Genomic DNA, 23,206 nt, shown 5'->3' on the forward strand with positions numbered 1-23,206 from the left:
TGCACGCACGTGAGAAATTCCACATGTTTTTCCCAGCAGTCTTTTAAATTCCGCTTTTTGTTGCACGAGCGGATGCAGCACGGCAGAGTCGTGTGCCTGCGTTCAGCGATGCGTGTCAGGTGTGTGAAGAGTTCTGCCGTGTTTTTGCTGTGGATCCGGGTCAGTCGGTCGAACCTAAGGGAGTGTGTGTTTACACATCAAACAGACAGCGAGAGAGAAGGAGACGAGTCAAAGGAAATCTGTGTGAAAGAGAGGCGGCCAGAGGGATCTAAATGCTTTCATAAATTCTGAGTGCAGATAGCAAATGTTTTCCCAAGACAGGAGACAATGGGACCAGAGACGGGAGAGAGAGAGAGAGAGACAGACAGGGAGCGAGACAGAGAGACATTCCTCAGTGTGTTGTCCAGTCCTGTCATTTCTCGTCAGTGCAGGGACAGCTGTGTCATTTTCGTACCACGCAGATCCTGGTCTCCAGCCTGGAATGTGTGCCGTCCCAGAGGCCCCTTCACTGCCTCCTTCACCTTCACACTATTTACTCCTAACAAAAAAATACAAAAAAAACATACAGTTGTAGTCTTTAAAAAATGTAAAAAATAACCTTTAAATGTTGCAACAATGATAACGCTGCTTCTTAAGTATAGATTTTCCTATTTGTTTTGTTTTTGTGGGGAAAAAACACTTGACACTTGTCAGAATAATATCAAAAACGTGACATTTAACCGATCCAGTACAGGTACACCTGTGATCATATCAAAACCGCACATCTAAATAGCCAAGAGCCTGCCTGTATTAGCCTAACACATGTTCCAACACTGAAGCTGCTCCAAGTACAGATGCTGTTGTGAGGAATCGTGATGTTTCTCTGTGATACAATAAAACTGGCAAAACTGGCTACAAGTAGCCTCATTTCCATATGAGTTTTATGCCTGTCTGGACACGTTGCATTCTGTTTTAAAATATATACACAGTAAAAGAAATGTGTCTCAGAAACTGGCATCACGTGTCTGGTCAGATTTCCAATCCTGTTTAACCGTTGTATGATCACATAGGTCTTGATTTATGCCCGTTTTAGACCAGATTTTATGCAGTCAAAGTCCTTGCACAGCTGCGTGTGTGTATATAACATTTGAATTTAAGATGTTTGGCTTGTTTTGTTAGATAAGAAATAAGGTTTTGCTGAGAAACATATTCCAATTTTCAAACTAAGGCATCAAAAAGACCCAATTCCACTAAAAACTGATAAAAGGCCAGGTTGCGTTATGGCCAATGAAGGAAGCTTGTTTTTCATTTTGTGCTGTTATGAAAACCATATTTCCTGGTATGAATAAAATTGTTCTGCGTATCTCTGATAGTGCTGATATATTGGAGATGAAGTCACAACATCAGCTCCGCTGTCCGTGGTGTCCCCCCACATCTCTGAGGCCTGTAAATCAGGGACGGTCCCTCTTCCTCGCCCTGCCTGCCTGCCTGCCTGTCTGTCTGTCTGTCTGTCTGTCTGTCTGTCTGTGTGGACAGAGACAGAGGTTGGGGTTATATGATCCAGCTGCGCTGTGAGGACCAGTAGGCGCTCCTCAAACACAGGAAATCCCCTTACTTCTGCTTCACGGCTCTGTTGTGGCCGCATGTCTGTGTGTATATTTCTGCGGCACAGATCCTGTGTGCATGTGCCAGAGTCGGACCGGCTTTTTCAGGAGGGGGGTTACAGAACTGCAGCGCCAACCAACTCATCGACCGACCGCAGTCCCGAGGGCCGCGCACAAGAAAAGTTAAACAAACACAGCCACGGACTTTTTCTCAGGACACTTCCAGACACTCCTATTGGCTGACCCACAAGGCAGCCTCTTTTTTTCATTGGTCCCCTTGCCTCCCCCACTTTGCTCCTCTCTTGAAGGAAGCTTTGGAGGTTTGACCTCTGAACTCTGACCCCTTTGGGAAGGCAGAAAGCTTTCTAAAGCGACGCGGCCAGAGACGAGGTTCCGCTCTGGAATGTCTTGATTTTGGTTACTTTTCCTTGTGCACCACTGTCCTCTCTGACCGGGTTCCAGGCCTTTTAGCCTCTTTAGGGAGAGTGAGAGAATGAAGTCTTATGTCATCCTGGTGAGCGACAAGCTTGCTCTCAAAGTCTTAACTGCACACGCAGCTGATTAACCCAAATTCCAACCTTTTGTAATTGCAATGAGCACCAGAAACAGAATCGCATTCCCCTCCAGCGTGTAATGGTGGAGGCAGAAATCTGAAAATCCCAAAACTATCCACATGGCTCAGTGCTGTAAGAGGTATATGTGTTTTTTCTGTGTGTGATTTTGGCTGAATTGACCCTTTCAAAAGAAGAGGAAGAAGCTTCTCCTCAGTGTGATGATCTATTAGTTGTCTGCCTTGTCAGCCTGTGTTTTGGCACCACTTCCTCCCGGGGGCAGCCCGCATTTAAGGTCTCCGTCTCCTGTGATTGGCCGTAAAGGGCTCGGTGGTTGTTAACTGGCGGGTTGCTTTGCCAGCAGGAGGCTGTGGGCTGGGCCATGCCGCTTGCCCTGATCTCTAATTAGCACTGGCTTGTCAGCTAGTCAGGGTGGATCTGTCTGGGAAATTGCAGTCTTGTACACACAGACACACATAGACAGAAACCATAGCTGGGAAACACAGGAAAGCAGCGGCGGGGTGAGGATTGTCCTTCAGTTTCGGCGAGTTTGCCTGTGATCATGCGGCTTTGACTTGTGTTGCCGTTTGATTCTTGTTAGGCTGAAGTGGCTTATTTAGGGCTCGGGGTGTGTTTGCTTGTCTCTTAGTGTGCTCTATTAGTGGCGTGGCTGCAGCAGTGAAGTGGTTAACTGTCCCGGGGGAGGCTCATGTTACCAGAAGCAGGGCAGGTCCTTCCCTCTTCTCCCCCCCAGTTTCTCTCTCAGTTAGTCCAGAGAGAGACGAACAGTGCCCGGGGGATGAAGCATCAGTGCAACGAGCGACAAAGGAGCTCGATCTAGGAACGCTGCCAGGGCGAGAGAGAGGGCGAGAGACATTGGAAAGCTCAGAGAGAGAGCGAGAGAGGCAGACAGAGAGAGGGAGAGATATTTGGCTGTGTGAACTCTCTCAGCGGCATGAAGTCATGAAGCTCTCTGTCCAGCTTGGCATTTTCCCGCAGCGCTCTGGTTCCCACGGCAACCCAGGCACCCTGACCAGGTAGATGCATGTGTGTGTGCGTGTGCGCGTAACTGTGTCAGTGAACTTTTGTTCTTCTCTTTGTCCTCGTTGAGGGAGCATTGAGATCCTGGTGGGTTTGTACGTGTGTGTTTCTTCATGGCTGTCCACATTTCTTTATTTTCTTTCTCTGGGTGTGTGTGTGTGTGTGTTTTGGGGGGGGACTTTCCCCTGTGGCTGTATGGACGAGTTGAGACGGTTGTGGCCACTCTAAATCTCTCAGCACCCCTCAGCAGGTCTGCTCCACGGATGCTTTCTGTGTCTCCGCTCTGCTGCTGTTTGATTTATTCTGCTGGTGAATCCTGAAGGAAGTCATGTTTTCCCTCCGTCTCTGTTTGTCAGGTTGTTTGCAAGGTTGCTGAAAAAGCAGCAGATGTATTTGGCTCGAAATCCGCCAAAGACCAGCTGATTAGATTTTGGTGGTAGTCTGAATCTGGGATTTGAGCCATTGAGCATTCTTTGTTTTTGTTTAGTTTTTTTTCAAGCCATAATTATGATGCTGCATTCATGTTGGTGGTGGGAAACGTTCAGGACTTCCAAGTTGGCTGCTGAGCCACTCTGCATTGATCTTGCTCGTCTAAAAATGTGACTGATGATAAATGGGAGCTGATATGCAGCCCTGGAGATTGAACTTCAGCCATTTTTGCACAAAATGAAATGTTTCTGTGTCATCAACATCAGCAGCTGTCAGATGTAGGATGACTAAATTTTCAGGAAACTTTAGACTGTTTTCTTTAGGCCACAATATGTAACACTGATCTTTGGACAAGTTTGGCTCATTTTGTTAAGTTAACTAAAAAGATCAGTATCAGATACACCAGACATCATATTGGCAGTAGCAATGACAATGTTCAAACATCATGCAGACCCATTAATAAGATGATTATAGTGTTGATAACAGTTAGTTGATCCATTGATTATTTGATAACTAGTGATTTGAGTTGAGTTTTGGAACTGTCGTTCCATCTACTTAGATTTGAGCATTAGTTTTTTTCTTGATGTATTTTACTTAGTATCTTTTGTTTCAGACTGCTGGCAGCACTGCTGTCTTAAGCAATTGGTTGGCATCATCTCGGGCTCTGAGAACTTGTTGATGGGTGTTTGATTTTTTTATAGACTAAGCAGTAAATCAGTTTATTGGCAAAAAATAATCAACAGCTTAATCAATAAATGAAGTTACTGAGTAACTGCAGACCTGGGAAAGCAAGAGAAACAGTCAGCGTGCCAGCCAAAGAGACAAGAAGGTGTGAGACTCCTTCAAGCACTGTGTGTGTGTTCATACTGTGTGTGTGTGTCTGTGTGTACGTGTGCATGCGTATGTGATTAGTGATTATTTGCATGTTTGTATTTCACTGGTGTCATACAAAAGACTGTCTTGACAGGTTTTTATGTTTCATTAGTTTGAATTGAAGGAACTGACAATGCCAGCTCTGTGTGTGTGTGTGTGTGTGTGTTTGTGTTTGTGTGTGTGTGTGTGTGTGTGTGTGTGTGTGCGTGCGCGTTTGCATGTGAGCATGTGTGCACGCGTGTCCTCTGGTGCAGCCAACCCTGCACTGGCCGACACCATCAGCCACCCTCTGGTCCTTTCAGAGTGATGTTTGCCAACTGGCCAGGCTTCCTGTCCCCCTCAGACTCCCAGCGCGTACACACACACCAGACACACACACACACATATTTACAAATATCCTGCATTAACTCCCGGCCTGTTTGTTCTGTTCAGATGGGTCTGTTTGAACAACTCACACACACACACACACACACAGACACACACACACAAACACCCCATGATGTCACCCCTCCGACAAGCCTTTGTTGGTATGATAGACAGCCCCATTCAGCCTGTTTGTGTGTAAGTGTGTGCGTACCCAAACTGAAGCCAGTTTAGATGGAGATTAAAGGAAGAGGATCACCAGGCAGTCACAGACGGCGGATCCATCTTTTTATCAATCTTTTTATTTCTTCTCAATGCTGCAAGTTTTTCTTTGCTTTTCATAAAAAGCCATATATTTATCTGAAAAGAAGCTGAACACACATACTTGCTGTCCTTGCAAGACGAAGATTTGTCTTTTTGCATGTAGACGCATACAGTTTTACACCCTGATTTGCAGCTCCAAAAAGCATCCTTGTCTCTACATGGTTCAGCTGACTGAATCAGAGCAGTGTTGTGTTCTTGGTATAAGAAGCGTCACACCTCACTGCTGTGTCGTCAGGCTCTGCAGACTGTCTGCTGAGTGGATTCAGTGTCTTCAAAGAGGAATAAAACATGTTCCCAAAGAGCCGCCAACTAACAAGAGCCAAGTGGACTCCCCCATCGTGTCTACTCTGCAAGATTTATTGTTTGAGGAGTATTAAAGTGAGTCTGTCTCTCTTTCTTTGTGTGTGTGTGTGTGTCCAGCTGGGATGACAGCAGCTCTGTGAGCAGTGGCATCAGCGACAACATCGACACAGATGACATCAACACCAGCTCCTCCATCTCCTCCTACGCCAACACGCCTGCTGCACAACGCAAAGGCCTCAGCACACAGGTAAGACTACACACCCACACCCGCCCTTATTTAAGAAAAATACTTTGTTTTATGACTGTACCACAGGTTGAGATAGCCAGCTCTGTTTTGGACCTGGTTCCAAGTTGGTGAAGTATCTGGATTCATTAAGCTCAGAGTAAAATAAATAAAATTAAATCTTTATCAATTTTTTTGTATAAAAGCACAATGTACAAAACATTCAGGTATTCATTTATCTAAACACCAAATATGTAAACTACCCAACACAATTTCTGATTTAGTTTTTTTTGTACTCAGATTTGATGAAATTCCATCAAACTCCAGTTGTGCTGGTGGTCCAGGTTCTCTTCTGCATGTGTCTGCAAACAGTTATGACAGTTGGAGATTTTCTTTTATTATTATACCACTGTATATAGCAACATGATAGATAGATAGATAGATAGTCAAAGTCAGCTTTATTGTCAATTCTGCAGTATGTACAGGACAAACAGAGAATCGAAATTGCGTTACTCTTCAACCCTTTGTGACAGGACATATATTAAAAAAGAGATAAATAAAAACTGTACAATCTAAATAAAAACTGTACAAACTAAGTAAGTAAAAACTGTACAATCTAAATAAAAACTGTACAAACTAAGTAAAAAACTGTACAATCTAAACAATGAAACATTGAGAATGTAATAGTGCAAATGTAAACGGTAGTGCAAAAAGAATTAGCTTAACAACTGGTGGTGAATAAAGTGACAGTGTGTTGATAGATAGATAGATAGATAGATAGATAGATAGATAGATAGATAGATAGATAGATAGATAGATAGATGCCCTCCAAGCAGCAGTGGCTTTATTTAGGGCATATTTTACAGGGGCCATGGTTATTGTTTTCAGGAGAAGAGATATTAGCAACTTTTTAGAAGTTTTCTGATAGAGTTGCGATGTACAATGATGGTTTTAGAAACCTGCCTGCGCCATGTTTTTCAAAGCAACAAGGCAACACCTATTTCTGGTTGTCAGTCGCCTAGCAACACTGTTGTTATATACAATTGCATCTGTCAAAAATATGACCACATGAGGTCCATTTGAAGGCAGCAGCATTACATTCAGCCTGTGAATTAATTTAAATGAAAAATCTGCAGATGTAAAGCAGCCTGATTTCATTTGGTCTTGCAAAATGTTTGAAAGAAACATAGACTTAAGCTGATGCAAACATATTCTCCCTCTTGGCCTCAGTTGCCTGAACCCAGTCTGTCCCAGCATTCCTCTGCGTTCAGGGAAGAATGTGAGACTACGTCGGTCTGGCACAGCTGTGAACTCACAAAGCTAAAGCTGATCTTGACACTGGCCTCAAACCTTTAAACACTGATTAAGAGCCACTAAGGTTCAGGAAAGTGATCGGCGAGACAGTAATATTGTCAGCTGACTCACGTGTGTGTCACACACACCGTATTGTTGCTGATGTGTGGAGCCAGTCACCATGTGATGTGCGTCCATTACTGCTGCAGAGGCAGAGGTGCTGAAGAAAAACAAAGGCGCCTTTCTCTCAGTACAGCTGCCTGACTAAGTGCAGGTTAATTAAGCCTGCCTCGTCTGTCCTCTGGCGATAAGAAAGATCAGCTGGACCGTGTTTGGTTTTTTTAACTACTGAGCAGCTGCGGAATCAACTTAGAAGCAGCCATCATCCCTCAAACAGCTGTAATTTACTGTAAGGAAAAATAAAGGCTATGTTGAACATGCTAAGTCATGCTTTCATTTAAAACAATAAAAAGTCCACAAAAAAAGTTAAAAGAAATTTCCAGTGCAGCTGTAAGTTGCTTACAGTGTGTTGTAGGTTCAGGGTGATCAGCAGCGGGAGCTATTTTTATGCTTCTTGTTGTAAACAAGTCATCAGAGGAGATTTAGGATTTGAGACGTGGACTCAAGTGGACTTTCCTACTCTGAGGGCGGACTGAGGTTTGACTACCTCAAGACTTAAATGCAAAATATTTAAGTCTCAAATTTCAATCAAGTGAAAAAAATTAAGAATATTTATTTCTCATTTTGCCTTGAAAAGCGGCCAAAACCTGTAACAACACAGTTTTGAAAGGAAAATGTCATTGTAATGGTTTCCATGCAGAGACAGAGAGAAAAAATGTTCATCTTCTTGAATTTGGAAGACTTACATGACTTATTATTTGTTGAGTTAAAACTGAGCAAACTGCTCAGGTGATGCTGTTGTGGATGCTGGCAGGATAACACAGCACGATGGCTGCCGTCATAAAATGGAGTGCTTTTTAGAAGCACTTGACAACGTTTCTTAAAAGACGCTTTCTTCAGCAGTAATAAATCTGACATACTGTGTGTGTGTGTGTGTTTCCAGCCTGTGACGGATGCAGAGAAGCACTCGGCCTCCACAGCCGTGCACCAGGCCTGGTCAGGAGACGAGGTGAAGAGGCCAGACGGAGGGTCAGACAGCGGGGTCAGGATGGAGCCGGGATCCAAGTGGAGTCGCCGGAACCCCTCCGACATGTCTGACGAGTCGGACAAGGGCGGCTCGGGGAGGAAGACCCCCTCCGTGTCCCACACTGGCTCTTGGAGGAGAGGCATGACCGCTCAGGTTGGGGTGACGTCCCCCCGCACTAAAAGCACCAGTAGCACAAGCTCGACGGGCTCCGCTGGCCTCAAAACACACAGTTCAGGTAACACAAACATCCACCTCCAATAAGATATATAAATAAATGATGCATCTGTAAATAATTAGATTTAAATATACGTCAAGTATAATTTCTTGATCCTAGCTGATGCAGTTATATTCTACTCATCTTTTATCTCCTCACTTCCTAAATAAAAATACCAGAAATATATACATAAATATATATACCAGTATTAAATGAAATTGTAAACAAGTTGCATTATCTTAAGTTTCCACTTACTTTGTGGAAAATGTTAATTTTAAGTCTGAATGCACAATGAACAGTGTTTTTGCAGTGTTATGTGCTGCACAGACACTGGACATATTTATTGACATGCTGTTTTGAATAGTTCGCTCTTCATTTGTTAACATTTTGTAACTTCAGCTCCGTCAGTATGTGGAGCAGCAGCAGAGGAGCTGGGAAGTTAAGAGTCGCTGCAACACTAAGGGAACATTGGCAAAAAGTTAGAATATTATTAGATGTGAAAATAAATAAATAATCAGAACATAATAGATAATGAAGGGAGTATTTATCATTCAGAGGTAGAAGTCATTTAAGGATACGTCCTGAATAGTTGTCTGATCATGACGTTACTGTGTGATGTGAAAGAGAACAGTCTGAGGGGAATAGAGTGTGTGTGTAATTAATGATGTTCATTTAGTGGGCATGCAGCCAACAGCTAAGGAAAATGACAAAGTCTTGAGTTTGTCCAAGTGGTCATGTTTTCACGTTTAGTCCCTTATGGGTTGAGATGCTGCCGTCTTTGTGCTTATTAACTGTTTAGGATAATCTCTTTGCAAACTTTTGGAGATGCATCCTCTTCACCTCAGCTATCAGCGCCTTGTTTTGTATGTCTGCAGGTAAAACAGATGATGTCAAGGTGTCTGAAAAGGGTCGTCTCTCTCCGCGTGCTAATGGCCTCCACCGCTCGCCCTCAGATGCAGGACGCAGCAGCGGCGACGAGGCAAAGAAGCAGTCGATCCCCCCCAGTCGCACAGGGACCACAAACGTCCTCACGCACACCGTATCAGACCCCCACTCCCAGACACACACACTCACCTCGCGCACCCCGACCAGCACCTTTGGCTTTAAGAAGCAGGGTCCTGGCATGGTAACCATGGTTACTGCCAGCGGCGCCACCATCACGAGTGGGTCAGCCACACTGGGGAAGATGCCCAAGTCCGGGGCACGTTCGTTGGCTGGAGGCTTGAAGGCCGGTGGGCAGGATGGCGGGTCAGCGCTGGGTCACCACGATGACGGCTTCCTCCCCATGAGCGCCCGCTCCACACTGCAGTACCGCAGCCTGCCGAGGCCCAGCCGCTCGGGAGCAGCCGCCCGCAGCGGAAACCGCTCCTCCACCAGCAGCATTGAGGCCGCCGTGCTCTCCGTCACGTCTCATGGGAAAAACTCAATCAGCATCACCAAGACCAACGGCACTGGAGGCCTGCTGGCCAATCAGACGGATCGGGAGAAAGGCGTCTCTGAGATCGACAACCTGAGGAGCGGAGGAGCAGCGACTGTTCCTCTGACAGGAAGACAGCAGGTTTCTTCACCTACACTGCGCAGGTGAGCACACGCACACACACACACACATGCGCGCACACACACACGTGCACTCTTACAGAACATAATTTGTATTGTCGGTAGTTCTGCAGACATAATGACGGCTACCTGATGAGCCATGCTAAGTGGGGCCCTCTTGTATGGGCTTGAATTTACCCACATACAGCACACACACACACACACACACAAGAGACAGTAATCATGTAGTCACAGTAAATGATAAACAGTGGTGAGTAAGGATCACACGTGTGGGCTTGTTTCAGACACACACACACACACACACACACTTACACATGCTCACACACATACACACACACACAAGCTTAGTGAGGTTAAATCAGGCCATTGTGAGAGGCAGGCCTTGAGCTGGGCTGATCAGCTGCCAAGCCTCAGCCTTGGCGGCGCAGGGGGCAGGGTGGAGGGGCAGGGTGTGGTGCGGGGTAATAGGAGCTGAGTCTTACCTCAGCGCTCTGCCCTCATTAATGTGAGGGAGTGATAACTCTTCAAAGAGGCTGTGTGCTGCCATTATCGCCCACCGCGGCTCCAGTCATCACAGCCTGCCATTTAACTCTAACCCAGGATTAGCAGAGAACCAGGAGAGAGTTCTGTGTGTGTGTGTGTGTGTGTGTGTGTGTGTGTGTGTGTGTGTGTGTGTGTGTGTGTGTGTGTGTGTGTGTGTGTGTGTGTGTGTGTGTGTGTGTGTGGGTTTGAGGGTTTAAATGTGTGTGTGTTGGCCTTGACTCAGATCTGAGCACTGACTCTACCTTTCCTGGCTGTAGGCCTTCTCCTTCTACTGTTTTTTTTTTTTGTTTGTTTCATAGAAGTAAAGAATAATACTGGAATTTTTGTCCCAGTAGCAGTGGGACCTTAATGAGTCAACCTGCTTCTCCACACGACATCCAGAGGAATATTTCCATCAAATTTTCTGTTAAACTGCCTGTTAATATTCATATTCCCTGGAGGATGAATCTTAATGATTTTGAACCCTTTGACATTTTTTCCCGCACCAGCATCAGGTTTCAATTTCCATTTCTGCACAAAACATGACCCTCAAGGAAATCCTCCTTAAGCAGCTTCAACACCTGCAAAGATTGTTAATTTAAAGCAATGTGAAATGATTAAGCGTTAAAAGATGTATTCATGTACGACATATATAACAAAGCATAACGTCATATTGTCTTCAGATGTTCAGTAGACAGAATGCCTCTTCTTCTGGCACAGTGCTCCTGTTATTAAGTATGGGATTTGTTAAGGGGACATAAATGAATGACTCACAGCTCCTTTTCGTATGAATGAAAAGGATATTTGGAAATTGCATCTTTTCCTTTATTCCTGCTCTTTTATTTGCGCTATTAGTACTTTAGCCCAGTTCTCACCCTTCCTCCCTTCACTGATTTTCTGCAGGTTGTTTGGTGGGAAGCCCAGCAAACAGGCTCCCGTTACTACGGCTGAAAACATGAAGAACTCCACTGTTATCTCCAACCCGCACGCCACCATGAACCATGTGGCCACGGTGTTGGAGTCCCCCGACGCAGGTCTGGGAGGTGTGGACAGTGAGACCAGCAGCCCCCTGTTTGGAGGCAGAGTGCACGGATCAGGGATGGGAACGCTGGGCAGCGAGCAGGTGAGCAAGACCTTTAAGGAGACAATGGATCAGTCAGCTTACTCTGTAAATAATCAGAGCATAGACAGCAAAACCATTCCTGAGGTCCTGGGGGATTATTGGATGTGATTCTTCATGGTAACCTTACACTGTAGTGAGTGACAGCATTTGTATGATAAAGCCTCAGTATAAACAATGTGGGAAAGGTGAAAAAGCTTTTTTTTGTTTATTCTTTGGCTTTTAGATCCATTTAAAATGACATCTTTGCTTTAAAATCACTGGTCTGGTTTATTGTTAGGACTGTGTCACGGGATCAGCCACTTATTTATTAGTTATGCTGCTGTTTTTAGCAGTACACATTCTCCAACTGCCCACCACCCACACCACCCATTACTTACCATGACAAGAGGGAACGTTTTTTTATTTTTTTTTCATTTAGTTTGGTTTTGCGTTGCATGTGTGTTATTTTTAGCCATGCTAATGTCAGCTTGTCAGTTGGTCCACCACTTTGGTCCAGACTGCAGTATCTGAACTGCAATTGGACGGATGTTGTACAAACATTTGTGTCCTCCTCAGAAAGAATTGTAATAACTTAAGTGATTCTTTAAAGCAGCTGTAATCAATATTTTTAATATAATGTGAAGTCAGTGTGACAGTGTCAAAGCTGTAGTGATGAGCCTGTAGCTCCTGTAGCTTAATGGAGCTTTATAGTGAGTTTCAGTTCATTGTTTAGCTGTCTGGCCCTCAATGTTACTGTTTTGGTTCACTAACACTAATCTCACTGTTGTCGTTGGCTGCAGCAGGCTGCTGTTTTCTGCCAAACTGCTCTAAAAACCCATTGTACTCCACACAGCAGGCATACAGTCAGCGACTAGCAGTGGAACACAGTGGAGCATTAAGCAGCTAAAGAGTTCAATGCTTCACTCCGGAGTTTGTCAGAGACCAAAAACAGAGCTGAAAGACAGAGAGTGAATTTTGGGCTTACATTCATCAGGTGGACTAGAAGGCAAGACTCCAAATGTTGCCCCGTAACTGCTGGATATGTAATAAACAAGTCTTTGTTAATAGGTTCACCATATCAACTTAAAGACGAAGATGTGTCAGTAGTGTGTTCACTTGTTTCTTGTGCCCTCAAGTGGCCAAAAAAAAAGTGAGGGGGGGCTGCACAGGAGAATTGATTGGTTGATTGATTGATTAGACTGATTAGTTAAGAGTTGATCCGTTTTTCTTGAAACCTCCTTTTGTCCTCTTCCATCTGAGATTTTTCCGTCTCACTTCCACATTAAACTGTGAAGCTGAATCAAAGCACTAACGTTACTGACTGAACAGAATTCCTGCAACAATCACCACTAGACCAGGAGCTTTCTACAAGCTGTCATTCCTAACCTGACGAGCCGAAGTTTAGGCTATTGAAAATAGAATTATTAGAATATGATGCATGCATGCCATTACCACCTTACCACCACGTTTGGTGGACTGCAGAAAATGTTTCTGAGGGCTGCCTTTGGTCCACCGGCTGCATGTTGACAGCCCCTGCTGTACACTCTCAGTCTTGTGAGGCGGAAGATTAAGTGTGTATGTGTTGAAGAAGAAGGTGAGCTAATGACAAGGCTTTGGCAGGGGCACAAGGATGATTTTGTTGTCACCTGACTAATACCACAAACCTGATGAATTCCTTGAACTAATGTTCAGTTGATGTGCAGACAAACAGTGTACAGTAGGTGCTTGTTTGACTAACTGCAGGCTACATATTGTAGCAGAGCAGAAATGTGTGAGCATGCTCAGACACAAACTCTGTGTCACATTCTCACATGATTCATACGACTTTAACAGTTCTTAATCATGACGTGACACATAGGGCATTGTTTTTAAGCAGCTGTCGTGTCTTTACAAGCACCAAGCACTAGTTCAGAAGTTTAAGTAGCTGTCTAATTAAAGGGAAAAATACATCACAATACGTTCAATTTATTTTTATATTCATTAATCTATCCATTAATGTTTTTTTGGATTAATGCCCCTCCACAGGCCTCCAGTCCGGGCTCAGTCTACTCCTCCACTGGCCCCTCCAACAGCCTAACGTGGGGCACCACCTTCAGCAGCTCCTCCGCCCAGAGCCGGGAGAGCACACTGGGCGGGCACGGCGGGACAGGAAGCGTTGGGTACCCCTCCGTCAGCAGCATGCACACCAGCAGCGAGTCCATCGACATGAGCCTGGGCAGCGGGGGCCATGGGACCCACAGGGAGGACACCCTGTCCGCTCTGGGCCGCGCTGGCAGTGTCAAGACCGGCATGTCTGAGAGGTGAGGCCACACAAAAGTGGGGAATTTATGGGTGTCCTTTTTTTAAAAATCGTTTTTCCTTTTCCAAAAAAAAAAAAAAAAACAACCCACACCTGTCTTCATCAGTGTGATATGAGGTTGTTGTTGTAGTGTGACTAATGAATTAGTGTGACTTAACACAAGCTGCATGAACTTATTAACAGACTGATGCAAGTTTGACTGACTTGTCTGTGGCCGCGAGTGGTAATTTTCAAAAAATGCTGAAACGTATCTTATCCATGCAAGGTTTGCCAACATTAGCCATCATAAGCAACTGGTCATACCGGACTAAGCAAGACTGTAACAGCAAAACACACGACTATGTTAACTGAACTGAACAATGGTGTGTTTTATTGCTTTTGAGCTCAACTTTGCATAAAAGATTTAAGGTTCTTTTTCTCCTTTTAGAAGTTACATAGTGTTTCTTTAAAGCTTCTTATTCATTGCATTTCAGAAGAAGAACATGATCAGTTTATGAAATATAATTCCTTGTTACAGATTAAATAACCCAAAAGTTTATAGCGTTAGCTAAGTTAGCTTCACTTAAACCAGCAAAAACATTAGAATGCTGATTATGCTTTAATGCATCTGCAATAATAATCCAGTCATAGAGTGTATGTATAATATAATGCTTTGATGCTATGCTTGCATAATGAATGCTTCATACTTCAATGCATTTTGCTTATAAAATGTATGTTTTTTGTCAAGTCGAACTTTGGAATGCATGAATGAATGATTTTAACTTAAATAGTTTTTTTTTTTGATACTTTCACTTAACTTAGGGATCTAAATATTTCCTCATTGCTGACCGGGTTAAAATCCTGCCCAGTTCTGATATTAATTCCTCCAGAATGGAGATGATGCACATAGCGTCCATCGCTGATGAGGTGCCTCTTCTCGTTCGCCGTTCTGTCTGCGTTGCAGCAGAGAAACAGAACCCTGTGGCGTCGATTATGCAGTAATTGTGGTTATTGTAGCGGATTCCTTCCTGACAGGTTGACTGTGTAATGTGGCAGGAATGTCTGAGAGGAAACTTAATAGCATCTGGTGTCAAAGCTTTGGGGCTATGACATCAGCCTCCTCACTGAGTTTCCTCATTAACTTCATTGGTGAAGAATCTGGCAGTTGACTTCTGTTCTGAAGGATTTCTCCATCCACTTTATTCTCTAAAACTTTCTTTCTCTGTGTCTGTTGTGTGTTTTCCTTCCTGTCTTCCATCAGTCCCCTCTCCTCCCCCTCTGCTAGCCCAATATTCAGCCGAAACACGCTACCTCGGAAGCAGGACAGGTAAATGCACCTGCGTGCAGTGTTAGGCTTCTGGTGAAACAGCTGTGGAGGTTCCTACTAAACCACCACCTGCTGCCACACAGGCAGCATCACAGAGAAGCGCAGAGAGAAGCTCTGTTTGGTAGCTTGTAGTGTTTTCTGGTTTATGTGTGGAAGTGTGTCGCTCTGTGTGGTAGCTTGTGGTTATTTTTAGGACCTCTAGCTCCTGTATGAATGAACATTTCTGAGAGAGTGAGGTCGTCTGTGTGGATGTTGGCAGCTTCAGTGTTTTTGTTTAGTGGTCCGCCCTAGTCTCTTATGACTGTTTACATACTGCCACCTTGTGGTAGAGTTTATATGTGCAGATTTACCCAGTAGTATGATGTTTGTTATTGATTTTACACTGCAAAAATCTCAATATCAGTGGATGTTCTGCTGTTTCTGAGCCCTGAAGTCTTTTTTCAGCAAAGTAATGGAAACAATTAGCCAGTGCAATGAGTCAAATGTGGCTCTTTCTACAATCAAGTGTCATTTTTCTTCATTCCATTGTTATTCCATTGCCTAAGTCTGGTTTCTTTAAAAAAAAATTCTTGTAAAATTTTAGAAAGGTTTCTAAGTAAAAAGGCAAAAACAAGAGAGCTTTTGCAGTGTATATATTAGGATGTACTACTGTCGGTAAGGAAAATATCTTTGCAGATTAAAAGTAGGAGGTAGTCCTTGAGAGATGTTTCCTTGCCTCCTTGCTTCCTTTGCTTTCCTCCTCTGAAGTGTTTCTCTCCCACAGCGGGCCACACTGTGGTAGAAACACTCTGCCAAAGAAAGGACTCAGGTACTGACTTCACTTCCTGCTGGACATGTGGCGCTTTCTGCACACTGGTTCACCAAATTGTCTTCTGTCTTTCTTTTTTTCTGCGTCTGCATTCACTCCTCGAGGCTTGTGCGCACGCTTTTAAAAATGCTTTTTCGTTTGGCGCTTGGCACATGTGTTGCTGTGTTGTGCTTCCGTGGAGAGGCATGTCACTTTGTCGTCGTGCGGAGCAATCACCGTATTATGCTGTTGCAGCCTTGATTTGGGGGGGGGGCAAATTTTCTTTGGCTTCTTTTTCTGCTTTTTTTCCACCAGTTTCTGTTGCTCACAGCTGAGAATCAATCTGTGTACACTGTTGTAATTCCTCGTTTCAGTGTCTGATTCATCCAATGTGCGATCCCAGCTTCTAATCTGGCTCATTAAGAGAAAAAAAAACAAAACACCTCACTGATTTTTAAAAAGTCAGAAAAATCTCAATCAACTTGTCCTGTAACGGACTCCACACTGTTCTGTTTCGTGTCCTAGCTTCCACTTTAACCTTTTCTTCGACTTCCTGTAGGTATGGTCCATCGCCACAGCTGCGAGGCCACGAGGAGGCCCGTGATTGGCTGCGTTCCCACTCCACCAGCGGGCTGCAGGACTCAGCCAGTAACTCCCCATTCTCCCCCGGCTCCAGCCTCACCTCCCCCTCCGGCACGCGCTTCAACTTCGGACAGCTCGGTACGCCACACGCACCAGCACAACCAGCACTGAGCGTGTATTTAACATTAATCATTAAACTGTTCAGTTGTTCTCTGTTTGCTTAGATGAACTCAAGTCTTTGAAACTCATCCAGTTAAACACAATGTTGTTGTCAAATAGTAGGAGGAGAGAGCAGTTTTCAAGTGAAAGAATTTTCCATTACTTGGTCATTGGACTTGGAAATGCTAATGGCCATTTTTCACAGATATTTAACATTTTATAGACTAAACAATAAATTAAAAAAATAAAATTGAAAGAAAAATCCAGTCTTGACTATCATTTCATGTATCGTTTTCACAGCATCCAGTCCGACCTCAGCAGCTCAGATCAACCTCGCCGGTATGCGCAACAACAGCCTGACCAATCAGGATGTCCCGTTTGACCCTTGTGGCGACAACCGACTGAGGAACTCATGCATGTCGCTTGACGAGAAGACTCGCACCATGAGCAGATCGGGCTCCTTCAGGGACGGCTTCGAGGAAGGTAAGAGGAGACGAGAGATGAATGGACAAAGACAACCGTATTTTCACTGACTCTGTGTGAGTCCTGGCCATGTTTTCTTTAGCAAAGTCTGTAACGAGCTGTAATCCATTTCCAAGACCTGCATGCCTCCGTCTCTCTATGACTCTGAAGCCTCTCCTACCTTATTCCACATCCCCGTGCCAAAAGAATTATTATTCCGTTTGTTTAGAGAACATTAGGACGGATTACACCCGCTCCTCTCAGAAAAGCCCTCTATCCCCTTAGAAATCCATAATCAGCTTTGGAGCGGCTTTGTTTTTTCGTAAGCTTGTTTATTGGGAAAAGTACCCAGCCGTGCTTTTCCCACCAGCAGGCAGACTCCCCGCTCAGACGAGGTTGCTCCGCTGGAGTCACCTAAATCCTCAGGGCCATAGAAACATTTGATTCAGAGGGACAAACTGGGAGTGAAGTAGATGCAGTACGGTGTTGAAGATGGTTCCTTTCAAAGTAAAATCCAGTCTCAAACACTTACATAATGTGAAGAAGCAGCTGTAAACTGCAGTATGAGTATGAAACAAGTAACCACAATGCAATGCCGCCACAAGACATTGTTGCTGCATTGTGTCTGTGACATTGTGTGTGTTTGTGTTTGTGTGTGTGTGTGTCTTCTTTAAGAATCCTACCAGAGAATCAGTTCAGCCTGTGCAACAGATTCTATGCATCACAGTTTGGTGCAACTTCTTCTTCTTCGGGGTAAAAGCCTGTTTTTATTTGAGCATATATTGTATAGGACAGGTTCAAATTACTGACCTCACAGGTCAGTCAGTAGTAAGTCTATAAAGAGGTCATTCATAGCCATTGAAATCCTTCGGTGTCAGTATGTCCACATTATCAGAACGAGCAAATACAAGCTACAGAAACACACTACAAAAGAGTCAAATCATCTAAACTCTTTAAATTATGCAATAAGTTTTCAGATAATCACGTGATTCACTGCCTCTTCAAACTCCTGAACCACTTCACCAGTCGGCTAAGGTGACGCACGATTTTGCAACTGCTTGGAAAATGATTTGTTTTTCCAGTTACAGCCCACTGAGCAGCGTGTTTGTCTGATCATGCACATGAAGCTTCATTGTGTCGTCTAAGAGGAGGAGACAGCTATCAATCATCTATTATTGCACAACCTACACGAACATTTTGTCTAAAGCAAATGCCTGTCGAGCTTGTCCTGGTACGGAGCTATCATGCAAACGTGCAGGTACACACATCTAATGTGCACATGCGCAATAACACAAACACAAACTTATTATTATTGCGTCCACAGTAGCATGTCTGTCTCACTCTTTTGCTCCATGAGAGTCTGCCGTCCCTTTCAGAGGAGGAGATAATTACGGGGATCACAGTGAGAGGCGTGAGAGAGACTTGATGACACACAAGAATCCTCCAACATAACTTTCTCTCACTTTGTGTGTGTGTTGGATGGCAGTGTGTCGCTCTGCGAGGACATGGTGTGTACATGCATGTGTTGCTGAGGTGTAGAGTTACCCGACCGTTGTTAGATTGACAGGACAAAAGTCACATCATCCACCCAACACTTTGTCCTGTGTGGGAGCAACACCATGACACACTGTCGCTTTATCCCCTCCCCCCAAACCTTCCCACACACCTTTAGGTATGCTCGCCTTCTTACATCTGCACAGACAGCTTGTACACTTTTCTCTTGTAGATGGTCAAAACCTATGAACCAGGATTACGTTCAGAAGTTACCACAACCTTTTGCTCACTTTTTGTGCACAGTCAGTATAGTTAAAGTCATTAGGAATAGTGCAGTGGCGTGTGTTATATTCTCGAACAGTATATGAAAAAACATCTACAAGCAATCTTATTATATAAACAGGAAGAAGCCTCAAATCAATGTTGTGCAATTGTCTTACTGTGTTAAAATGCACTTAATGTTACAGACAGCTGATGTTAAAGAAGGAATAAGATGTACTGCTGAAGAGCCAGAAACCAGAACAACTCAGAGAGAAAATGTCTCAAAAAACATCATCATCAAGCAGCAAAATTTAATGTTAAAAAAATAAAAAGAAGTTAATCAATTGTCCAAATAGTTTCCAATGTATTTTCTGTCAGTCAGCTAATCGATCAATGAAGTTACTGTCGCAGGTCTAGTCAGTTCAGGATTTTTTGCAGTGAGAAGGAGAACAGCTGAAAGATCTTTTCACATGTGACCTGCACAAACTGGTCGAGGAGATCTAAACCAGACAGCAGCGAGTCTGAATGAATATTCTCCTTTTCATGTGGCTCCCCGCACACCTCGCCGTCTAGACCCAGCTCAGATAAAAGTGAGTCCTCAGTAAACTCATGTCTGTTCCCTGCGAGGTGAATGAATGAATCTGCCGGGATCAGCCCGGCCTCGCTGTGTGGTTGATGACATCATGCTGCTGATCCTTTCTGATCTGCTCTCAGGCAGGAAACAGTGCTGGCGTTGTGTCCCGGCCTCTGATGTGTGATTAGCGGCTGAGTCATTAGCGGGGTAATGCTCAGGCTGTCATTAGTTGCGCCACAGCCCGACTGTAACGTGTAGGAGTTTTAGCTTTATGACCGCAGAGCTACGATGGTTGTGTGCAGGAGGAGGTGGGCTGTGGGGTCAGGGCGGGCTGGGGGAAGTGGGAACACCGGGAGAAAAGGTGATGGGTGGGCAGGGCTGGTGCAGGGTGGGTGGTTTGTATGTATGGGGACTCTGTGTGGGGTCTGTTATGTGTATAGTTACACTTTCTAATCCCCACTTTCACTTGTGTTTGTCTCTGTAGTTCATGGATCATCTCTGTCTCTGGTCTCCAGCACATCTTCCATTTACTCCACAGTAAGTACACAAAACATCAAGAGTTCATTAGAGCTGGATATTGTGTGAATTCTCTTTCATCCTGTGTGGGAGATACAGTCAGTACTGATACAGTATAGCAGCAATGCTTTGGTTTGTTTTTTTGGCACATTTTGTTTTGCCATTAAATAGTTTGTCCACGAGGGAGCACTGACACGGTCACAACCCTTTATTAAGATAAGATAAAACTTTATTGATCCCACACCGGGGAAATTTAGTTGTTACAGACAGCAAAAACAAAAAGGAGAAAAAGAAAAGAACAAATGAACTATGTGTTTGTGTAGATTATATATAAAATAGTATGAAAATAATAAAGGACTGCCTTTAAAATAAAACAAAAATAATAATATTGTAAATTAACCAAATTAAATGTGCTTCCTGGTGGATCAGTGATTAGAGTACATAGAGTAAAAAACATATTCTTTAATTCAGCTTTATTTTATTTTATTTTCCTTGTTATTGTTTTTATTACATATGGATTATTATTTGCTTTTATGTTAAGCACTTTGTGTTGCATTTTATGCATAAATTCTGCTTTTTAAATAAAGTTTATTATTATTATGTAACGTCCAAAGTTCACTTCTGACCAGGATCTTTTGCATAATAAGGGCAAAACTTGCTAAAAAAAACCCAATCAAATTAAAGATATGTGTATGTCTGGCTCTGATTTAATGTATAACATTAAACGTAACACATTATATTTCACACATTTAGTGAAGCATCAATATCAGCTGTGTTTGTCGACCCTGAGAGAAAAAAAGAAAAAGCAGCTCCTTATAATTATTGCAAAATGAGAAAAGTGTTGTGTTTTAAGCACCCTTTGCTGTTCTGGCATCAAGACAGCATCTTACTTTAGAAAATCTTGGCAAAGCAGCAAGTGTTCTTCAGGTCAGGCAGCTCCACAATCCACGTAGAAACCAGAGCAACCAGTCTCTGCATTTGCCTGTGGATTTCTGAAATATTGAGTATTTGAGTTGGCAAATCCTCTGTGACACAGTTACCCTCTAATCCATCCAGTTAACAACCCGGGAGAAAAAGGTCTGGCTGTAGCCACACAGGCAAACATGGCACAGCCCACATGTGTACACAGTAGCCAATCAGAGCCTAGTCCTCACAGCGTAGCTCCTCCTCCCTCTGTGGGCGGGTTTACTCACCTGGGCAGGTGTTGCAGAGAAACTCTCAGACATTGGATCCCAGCTCGGCACTGGCTGGCGGTTTGAACCTGAGAGTCACAGGTTTGAAGTCAGAGGGGGGATGAAAGTGGAGGCAAAATGATGGCGACTTTATCCCTGACGGGCACCATCACGTCCTGGCAACAAACGGTAGGGATGAGGAGGTCTGTAGAGTGCAGCAGTGCTTCATTCTGCTTTTTTGCCCTCTTTTGGAGTTAAACACAGCTGTAAGCCAAACATATAATTACACAGAACAGATAATAGCAGATATCGTTTCTCTCTCTGTTTATTGGTAAATTAGCATAAAGCTGACTTGTCTGACTGATATATGAAAAACTAATATAATGTTTGGAAATTCCACACCAGCAACATGAAAGCCAGTGCATTTTTTCAACTTTAGTGTTCCTTAGATTCTAAATTTATTTTTAGTCTTTTTACCATGTGAGCACTTTGCTGTGCTGCAGCGATGTGTAGCTCATGGGATCGTTTTTGTTTGTGAAGTGCTGGTCCAGGATTTGGCATCAGAGTGAGATCTCTGTGTTTTGTCTGCCTTTCCAAGACAGACAGGCTGCACTGTTTGTGTACGTAGGATCAACTGGTCATGCGTGTGTGATTGACAGCTCTGGCTGAGTGTGTAGACCATGTGTGGACAGATGCCACTTTGTAAAGGCCACAGAGCACATGTGCTTACACACCGCTGTACATGCACAGACACATTAAGCTGTTGAAACCTGTTCAAGTGCTTAGTGGTTAGTAGGTGGAACCGCATGAAAAATCATTTATTATCGGCTCTTCTGCTTCGTTGTGTCTGTCACAACACAATCGCTGTGTTCTGCCTCTTGAAAATCCTGAAAGACTGGGGATTTGAAAAATGCACATACTTCCAGCAAGGCTGCACAATCCTTAATGTTTATTTTGATGTTAGAAATTACAAGAAGCTTTTAATCTGCATTGGAATGTATATATCATGGGATAAATGAAGAATATTTGTTAATTCAGAGGTAAGTGCAGAAGTTCATAGTGAAAATGTTCAAAAAATGGCCGCACAATTTTAAAAAATTCTGGATGTGCACCAAAATCTCAACACTTCTTCTTTGTCCCATGATCTAATATTCCTCCAAGTTTGGTTGAAATCCTTTTGCAGCTTTTTGAGATATTAAAAGAAACAAGTAGGGCCAAGAACAACCTCTTGGCGAATGTGGAAGATTATGGAAAAAACCGAGCCAAAAATAATGTTGTTTTTGATGCTACCACTGGATGGCACCAAAGTAAGAAATTTTACACATTTAAAGCTTTAAACTTGTAAAATTTTAGCTACAAATGAGCCAAGCTTAGGTCTCTAAATTTCACTGTCGACTGACCGCTCACTACAAACCAGCTGCAAAACCAGGTTAAGGAAGACATTTCCAGATGCAGTTTGCGTGCAGCCTGTTTACATGTAAATGTGGGTGTTGCACGTTTCACTGTTTTGGTGAACAGCAGCAGCAACGGCAGGGTGTGTTGTGTTCGTGCGAGCGTTTGTTTTGCCTGGTCTCACTCTGCATGTATTTTCCAACCTGTCTTTTCTTACTATTGTTCTGTGTGCAGTCTATGGAGACAATGGGACTCACACACACACACAGATATCTCAGTGAAATGCCTTCAGGAGGATATCTCTGCTTTCCAGACATATTACACCAGACAATCTCCGCCACAGTTTATAGCGCCGGGCTCTGTGGAGCTAATAAATCAAACAGGAGTCAGGACATGTGCATGGTCTGACCTCCGGCAACTGCTCTTCTTTTTCAAGTCAGAATTCACTCAGTACATCCTCTAATGGTTTTCTCTCCTTCTGATGTTTGTTTTTACAGAATGAGGAGAAGTCTCAGTCGGAGGTAAGCTTCAGCCCGCCCACAGCACTTCTTTCCTGTGTTTTCTCTGCTCTTTAATTTTCTATGTGCAGTGGCTGGACTTGTTGGAACATGGGGGCGTTTTCACAGTTGTGTCTAGTTACACATGTAACTGTATTGTGGTTGACCCAGTAACAGGCT

At 43.8% G+C, this 23,206-nt stretch overlaps 1 protein-coding gene across 1 annotated transcript in view; it reads left to right on the forward strand.

Annotated features, from left to right (window-relative positions):
* nav2a (neuron navigator 2a) overlaps positions 1–23,206 on the forward strand; it is a 105,605-nt gene that overhangs the window by 68,260 nt on the left and 14,139 nt on the right. Inside the window, exons 13-23 of the mRNA XM_041943064.1 lie at positions 5,585–5,714; positions 8,047–8,365; positions 9,220–9,925; positions 11,327–11,546; positions 13,551–13,825; positions 15,065–15,130; positions 15,894–15,938; positions 16,477–16,637; positions 16,959–17,141; positions 19,934–19,986; positions 23,027–23,050. Coding sequence (XP_041798998.1) covers positions 5,585–5,714; positions 8,047–8,365; positions 9,220–9,925; positions 11,327–11,546; positions 13,551–13,825; positions 15,065–15,130; positions 15,894–15,938; positions 16,477–16,637; positions 16,959–17,141; positions 19,934–19,986; positions 23,027–23,050 — 2,182 coding nt within the window. The remainder of the gene's footprint in view (positions 1–5,584; positions 5,715–8,046; positions 8,366–9,219; positions 9,926–11,326; positions 11,547–13,550; positions 13,826–15,064; positions 15,131–15,893; positions 15,939–16,476; positions 16,638–16,958; positions 17,142–19,933; positions 19,987–23,026; positions 23,051–23,206) is intronic.

The sequence above is a fragment of the Chelmon rostratus genome, chromosome 1 (assembly GCF_017976325.1).
Source record: "Chelmon rostratus isolate fCheRos1 chromosome 1, fCheRos1.pri, whole genome shotgun sequence".
Classification (NCBI taxonomy): Eukaryota; Metazoa; Chordata; class Actinopteri; order Chaetodontiformes; family Chaetodontidae; genus Chelmon; species Chelmon rostratus.